Raw genomic sequence first — 7,526 nt, 5'->3', positions numbered from 1 at the left:
GGCTTATAGTCACTGGAATTTAGAAGAATGAGAGGGGATTTCATAGAAACATATAAAATTCTGACGGGATTGGACAGGTTAGATGCAGGAAGAAAGTTCCCGATGTTGGGGAAGTCCAGAACCAGGGTTCGCAGTCTAAAGATAAGGGGTAAGCCATTTAGGACTGAGATGAGGAGAAACTTCTTCACTCAGAGAATCGTGAACCTGTGGAATCCTCTACTACAGAAAGTTGTTGAGGCCAGTTTGTTAGATATATTCAAAAAGGAGTTAGATGTGGCCCTTACGGCTAAAGGGATCAAGGGGTATAGTGAAAGCAGGAATGGGGTACTGAAGTTGCATGATGTTTCTATCAGCCATGATCATATTGAATGGTGGTGCAGGCTCAAAGGGCCGAATGGCCTACTCCTGCACCTATTTTCTATGTTTCTATGTTTGGGTCTTCATCCGTTGTGCTGGGGTGCAGGCTGGTCAGAAGACCTCCTCGTGGGTCTGCTCCTGGGCCACACCAAAACAGCCAACTACAGGTCCAAGATGCCTGGTGGAAGTCATGGTGGAAGTTATTCTGACTGCCTGCCTCTCTTTCGCAGTCTTGTGCATGCCCGGGGGGTCCTGGAGAGAGACCGTAGGGTGCCTACCAGTACACTTGAGGCCTTCCGCGACCGGTGGGCACCGCTGGACATTAACTGTACTATCGATCAGGACAATGAGATTGTAATATCGTTTTATTTTGCACTTCTTTTAATTTGATTGGACCATTTGTAAGAGTGTTTTTATTAGTGGTGCCATCCTCTGATTGAGGAGACATTTGTTCTGATTTCTGCTTTATAACACTAACTCTGTGCAGCCTGTGCAGCCCCCCACCCTTCGTTATGATTTACCATCAGTCGCAGATCTTTCAGTCTTAATCTTGGCCTCAATTTCTGGAATTGCCTTTCTAAACTCCTCTACCGCATTTCTTGCCTTCTCACCTTCAATAAACCAATCTATTTGACCAAGTCACCTCTTCTAATTCCCCGCGCAAAATTGGATGTAGGGTTTGTCTACAGAACAGTCACTAATTCTCTCAATGTGAGGCACATTGCGATGATATGAGGAGCTATATAAATGCAAACGCTTTCTTTGAACAGCTGGATCAATACTTCCAATCATCATCATAATCATCATAGGCAGTCCCTCAGAATCGAGGAAAACTTCCTTCCACTCTTAGAATGAGTCCTTAGGTAGCTGAACAAGAGCCACAGGTGGGACAGACAGTCGTGGAGGGTAAGGGAGGGTGGGACAGGTTTGCTGCACGCTCCTTCCGCTGCCTGTGCTTGTTTTCTGCATGCACTTGGTGTTGAGACTCGAGGTGCTCAGCGCCCTCCCGGATGCAATTCCTCCACTCAGGGCAGTCTTTAGTCTTTGGCCAGGGACTCCCAGGTGTCGGTGGGGATGCCGCACTTTATCACGGAGGCTTTGAGGGTGTCCTTGTAATGTTTCCTCTGTCCACCCTTGGCTCATTTGCCATGAAGGAGTTCCGAGTAGAAGCACTTGCTTTGGGAGTCTCCTGTCTGGCATGCGGACAATGTGGCCTGCCCAGCGGACCTGATCAAGTGTGGTCAATGCTTCAATGCTGGGGATGCTAATGCACAGTTTCATCAGACCACAACAACCCACTAAAGGTATATTTTTATCACTGGTTGATAATGTAAGCATTTTTAAATACACATTCTCGAAATGTAAATTTAGAAATTGAAACAGGAAACTTAGTAATAATTCAGTTGCAAAATGCAAGAAAAATTACTGAGAGTAAATGTATTCCTGCTTCGAGCCATGTCCAGGCGGGTTGCTCACCATCAGATGGCGCAGTCACATCAGAAAATAAATACAGGAATAGCGGACAGTTTGGTCGGCGTTGATGGGATAGGAAGTGGGCACACACACATGCTGTTTGATCATATTAAAACCCTCCCTGTGGCTCAGTGTAACACACTGTGAAACGAAGGGATAAGCCAATAACATTAGTCACTTTTATATTCAAATGAGACACTTCTTTATGCAACATATATGTCCCGGTAAATTTGAGTTTTGCAAACTTGGATACCAATGATTTCAGCTGTTCCAGTAGATGGACATTGGGTTGGTACGACCTGCAGTTGGCAGATATTATTGTCCCTCCCTCGCATTCAATACACAGTGGGAATTTTTAAAAGTTCTTTCTGCACTGCACAGCCGCAGTTGTCCCAGTTTCAGAGGAGGAGTTGGATGCACGACTTTGGAGATCCTGCAAAGTGCCTGTGCAGAGAACCAAAGACGCTTCTTGTTAAAGGATTGATGCACTGACTTTGTACGTGCTGTCACCGGATTCCCGCTGAAGTTGCAGCATTTCTGCGCAGATTCTTTTCTCCAAACATCGAGAAGATAAAAGGCATTTATGCACTCATTAAAAATGTGGAGACTTCCAAAAATTATTCTTTCTCTTTTGATCCTGTCACGAGCAGTTGGTGCAATCAGTAAGGTAAGCTTTTAAGTTATCTTTTCAGGTTATCTTGTTAGGTTAAACGCTTTAAAATTAAACTTTCATATGAAATAAATTCTCTTAACGTTCAAATAATTGCAATGTTTACCAAACTTCTATTTTGGAGCAGGCCGTTTTCTTGACGTCCAACAGCACAGGGCTTCAATACAAACAGAGAGGCACTTGATTGTCAGGTTTACGTTGCAGACTTTGTATGAGCTGATCAATCACTGAACCCTCGTGTTGTTATAAACAAGTTTTGAGAGTTCCCCTGAACATCTGGATTGGATTCAGCACGGTAAAGTCACAGTAGGTGGGTCAGTATAACTGTGCAGCGCTGTTTCTCGACACATGGCTTTTTTCAGGATTTGTGTTTATAGCTAACGTATCAAGTGTCCCAGCTGCATTTGCTGTGATAATCAATGTAGTTGCATTTTATTTCTTCAGCGCGAACAGAGCATGCGTCTGGTGTCGTTTCTGCCATACCTGTTTATTATCCATATGATCAGGACATCTATGTTGCACTGAGCATATTAACAGGGGGCTATGATCACAAATTCCAAAACCTCCAATATTTGAATGAATGTGACGGCTTCCACAGTTCCATATTGTCAGGAACTTTATGTATTACATGCCAGTACATTATTGCCCATTAAATTATCAGGCTAAAAATTGCACACATTTTTTGTAACTGTTTGCTTTTCCCAAATGAAGAAAATGCTGTATTACATGTTTTCATCAATACAGTACCTTTTTATCAATACACTACTTTAAGTTGGTTTCATTCATCTGCCTAAAGCAGGATCAGTGATAGCCCTGGGAGTTACAGCGTAGTTGATATAGTGCAATGAAAAAGGATGAAACAAATGCAGTTCTGGTAATGATTCATAATAATACATACCTGTATTTAATGAATGCACTAAATTACTCTGGGATCTGCCACCTGCTTGGTATTAATTTAGGTTTCAATCATTTTTCTCATCACGCCCGGCAACCAAATTTTAATTTGATTTTACGTTTTAAAGTTTAATTTGTTTTAATTGCCGGTGTTTTTAGTGTCCCCCTCTCCTTTTATAGGGGGCACTGGAAAAATTTGATTTTAGCGCCCAAAAAAAAAAAAAAAAAAAAAAAGGGGCTTGAAAATGTCTGCTGTGTCACCCAGGTCGGGTGGCACAGTTTAATGTTGTTTATGTTTTGCAGGTAGACTCCTAAAAGAGTTTCAATCATTTTTCTTTAGGGGAGACTTTCTAAATTATTTGGTTTCTGGTTGGTTCTTCCAGTGTTGCATGTCAGATGATTGAAACATATAAATAGAGGACTGATTGTTTTTAATGTTATCAAAAATAATGTGGAAATGTAGAATGTTTATACTCCAATAAGTAGATGAGGCTTGTATTCCCTTGAGTATAGAAGATTGATCCAATTGAGGTGTTTAAAATGATTAAAAGATTTGGTAGGGCAGATAAACAGAGACTATTTCCTCTGGTTGGGAGTCCAGAACAAGGGGGCATAACCTTAAAATTAGAGGTAGATTGTACAGGGGTTATATATCAGAAAGCACTTCACACAAAGGGTAGTGGAAATCTGGAACTGTCTTCTCTAAAAAGCTATTGAGACTGGGGGACAATTGGAAATTTCAAAACAGAAATTGATATATTTTGAATAGGCAAATGTATTAAAGAATATGGAACCAAGGAGAGTAAATGGAGTTAAGATACAGATCAGCAATGATCTAATTGAATGGCAGAACAGGCTTGAGGGTCTGAATGGCCTACTCCTGTTCCTATGTTCCTAACATGATAGAAAATGGAGCAGTGGGAAAGAGTTTGTGCCTTTGATTTCACATGTAGTGCATTTCTGAAGAAGGAGGTGCAAAACAGAGGCCAGGCATTGACCACCAGGAATAACTAAAAGTGGATCGCTGTGGCTTTTCATGCTGGTCTCCCAGCAGCTAGTTGTACAGCAGCATTGACAGAGGGTTTGGAGCCGGTTACCTGCCCACCCTTTTAGCCATGTCAATCATAGAAAGGTGATCAACAGTGATCAAAAAGAGACCTGGTCTCCTTTTATTATTTCAGCTGCACAAAATGTGACGATCAGTACAGATATAAAATATAAATTCTGTTTTAATAATGTCATTATTAAAGTACTGGCAGTGTTTGAAGCATTGGAGGCTGGTGGATTACTTTTAAATGCAAAACAAAAATTCATATTTTTATCTTTCTGTCAGGAGTAAAACATCAACTAACTCATTTAATCTTCAAAGCTTTGCATTATTGCACAATTAGCCTTTTGCAGCTTTCATAATACATTTCCCAATACATTACTGACACAGTTAATAGGAACCCAGACTGTTCCTTAGAAGGTATCGCTGTTGGCTGAACTTCTTAACCTGCTTCATAGATTGTAAGCATCTGGTAAGGCTTTCTAAATAAATATGTTCTACAGATTGGCAGTCGTACAAACAGATAATCATTCCGGTAGCAAAACCAAATTATTGCAGTTCACAACCATCAGCACCACAGGCAGATTTTATTTGACTTTCTGTGTACAAAATGCAGCTGACTGTGAACTAGTGAAAATAAAATAACAATGCTTCACGGTGTTTGGAGGTTTGTGGGATCTCATTTGGCTTTCATTTTGTCAGTAGCCTCACAGAAACACTGATTTTATATATAGAAGTGTATTTAAGGAATAAAAAATGTCAATGCTGGAAATCTAAAATAAATACAAAAAAATGCTAGAAAAGCACAGCAGGTCGGTGGGAAGAAATATAGATTAATTGTTTTAAATGTGACCCATCATCAGAATTATAAAGGGGTTAGTACCACAGTTTAAGTATCTTGTATTTCTTAATTTATATCATTAAAATTTAGAGATGGAGTGTGACATTTTCCAAGACCTTGCACCACAGGAAGGGCCTCCTATGCAGTGGGTGGAAAATCAAAAAATCCCAAGTGCACTGGCCATGATTTGCCATCTATCAATTTATGTGGAAAATTACAGACTGTTCACCCACCATTTTCTGAAAAGTTATTTACTTTCTACAAGGTTCTTTTAACGGTCTTCGAAAATGTCGCCCAGAATTTCGTCATCAACACTCTTTAAATAAAGATTAGCCCTCAGTAATGGGGGAACTGGCTTGGCAGAATTAATAATCATGGCGTTGTAGGGAAGCTGAATTTAAAAAGTAGTGTTTTCCATTAATCCAGAAGAAGTTCTGCAGACCAGGAGAAAGACCAAAGGGGATGTCACTCTTTCTCAGCACGATCCAGAAGGACTGTGTTTAGTCCTGAAGTTAATATTTTTATTTTAGTTGAGATGTTAGATGAGGCCCTGTCTACCCCTTTAAGTGGAGGTAAAAGATCCTGTGGCACTATTCAGGGAAGAGCAGCGGAGTGCTGGCCAACTTTAATCCCTAAACCAACGTCACTAAAACAGATTATTTGGCTCTATTTGGGACCTTACTGAGCACAAAGTGGCTGTGCATATCCTACATTATGACAGTAACTGCACCATAAAAGAAAATAATTGGCCACAAATTGGCTTTGGGATGTCCTGCAGTTGTGAAAGGCATTATATAAATACAAGTTCTTTATTTATTGTCCTTCTTGTCACTAGCAAATCTCTCATTTATGGACAGCAAACAGAAAATAAGATTATTAAAACGAGTTAGAATGATGTAGGAACTGTGTTTCACTTCAGGTTTCATTGGTGCCTGCAGCATTTATGCTGTACTGGACTTCAGAGCTTGAATTTCAAGTAAATGCACCAGTATATTTTGGTGGCTCGACACAGGCTCCCCTCAAATATTTAACTAGACAATCTATTATACTGTATCCATTACACTATCTTGCTGTAGGAAACTCATGGCTGTACAAGTTCTGTACAGATTTTGACCAAATACATCACTTTGCTTAGTGTTCTGTTTATTTTTAATTCAGTAATCTGTTCTACATATTTCATCATCTGCTTGATGAAACTTGAACTGAAGCTATTTCTGGCTCTACAGTTTACTTTACAAATTCTTCCACACCACTACGGCATAGAAGCAGAGTCAGCATGAATTAAAACAACAATTTCCACTGAAATGATCTCAGGGAAGGGTTAAAGTGGTATCAAGGGAATGCATAACAGTTTTATGGAATGTTTTTTTTATTATTAGCAGTGAGATTGTCTTGAAAGGAAGTTGACATTCTGAGAAAATGTAATTTGCAGGATGAAAACCTAACTCAGATTACATTTAACAAAAAAGGAGGCTAAAAGAAAGAGACAGTCAAAGTAGGTTAATCCAAATTAGGAGAATGCACGTTTAAAGAGGTGAATAATTCAAGATAGATGGATGACTGTTGGCATAATTGCAGTGCTTGTTCTGAGCTATAGAGTACTTAAAGGCCTCTGGGTACTATTTAATGTACTATCTAATGCATATGAGTTGAGTGTGCAGGGAAAACACTAATGAACAAAATAGAAACAAAAATGATGGGAATTAAAATGTTTGCAATTTAGAAAGTGAACAGACTTATAATTTGAATGACTATTATGCCAAGTGTACATATGCATGTGAGCTATATAACTTTTTTTTCTTCATTTTTGGTGGTGTGCAAATGCACGCACTTTGAGGTAGTTTGATCCACCATCTTGATTCAAAATTGCTCTGAGATGATCGTGCAGAATCATCATACTTACTTTGTTACATACTTTGTTAACTTACAATATGGTAACAATCAAAAATGGTTGGCCTAACACATTAATAAATGTGTGACATGCAAAAAACAAATCCAAATATCGTAAGGTCGATAAAAGTTCAGAATATGGGTTTGGAGCTTAACCTGAACATTACATTAAAATAACTTGACTGTTAATTTTTTTATAGTTTTATAAAAGAATGGTTAGAAGAAAGAGAAACAACTGTATAAATGCAGAGCAATATGAAAGTTCTGTACAAATTACATAGGGTCATTAAGAAGATGTTATTCCACTTTTGAAGATCTAGCTGAAATAATGTGACAATTGTGACAGTGAAGCA

At 39.2% G+C, this 7,526-nt stretch overlaps 1 protein-coding gene across 1 annotated transcript in view; it reads left to right on the top strand.

Moving 5' to 3' along the window:
• The first annotated feature begins 2,219 nt into the window (after window positions 1-2,219).
• LOC139232460 (olfactomedin-like protein 2A) overlaps window positions 2,220-7,526 on the top strand; it is a 69,458-nt gene continuing 64,151 nt past the window's right edge. The window contains exon 1 of the mRNA XM_070862676.1: window positions 2,220-2,497. Within this exon, the coding sequence (XP_070718777.1) occupies window positions 2,414-2,497 (84 nt within the window). The 5' untranslated portion in view covers window positions 2,220-2,413. The remainder of the gene's footprint in view (window positions 2,498-7,526) is intronic.

The sequence above is a fragment of the Pristiophorus japonicus genome, chromosome 20 (genome assembly GCF_044704955.1).
Source record: "Pristiophorus japonicus isolate sPriJap1 chromosome 20, sPriJap1.hap1, whole genome shotgun sequence".
NCBI lineage: Eukaryota > Metazoa > Chordata > Chondrichthyes > Pristiophoridae > Pristiophorus > Pristiophorus japonicus.
This window is presented reverse-complemented; position numbering and strand designations above follow the sequence as displayed.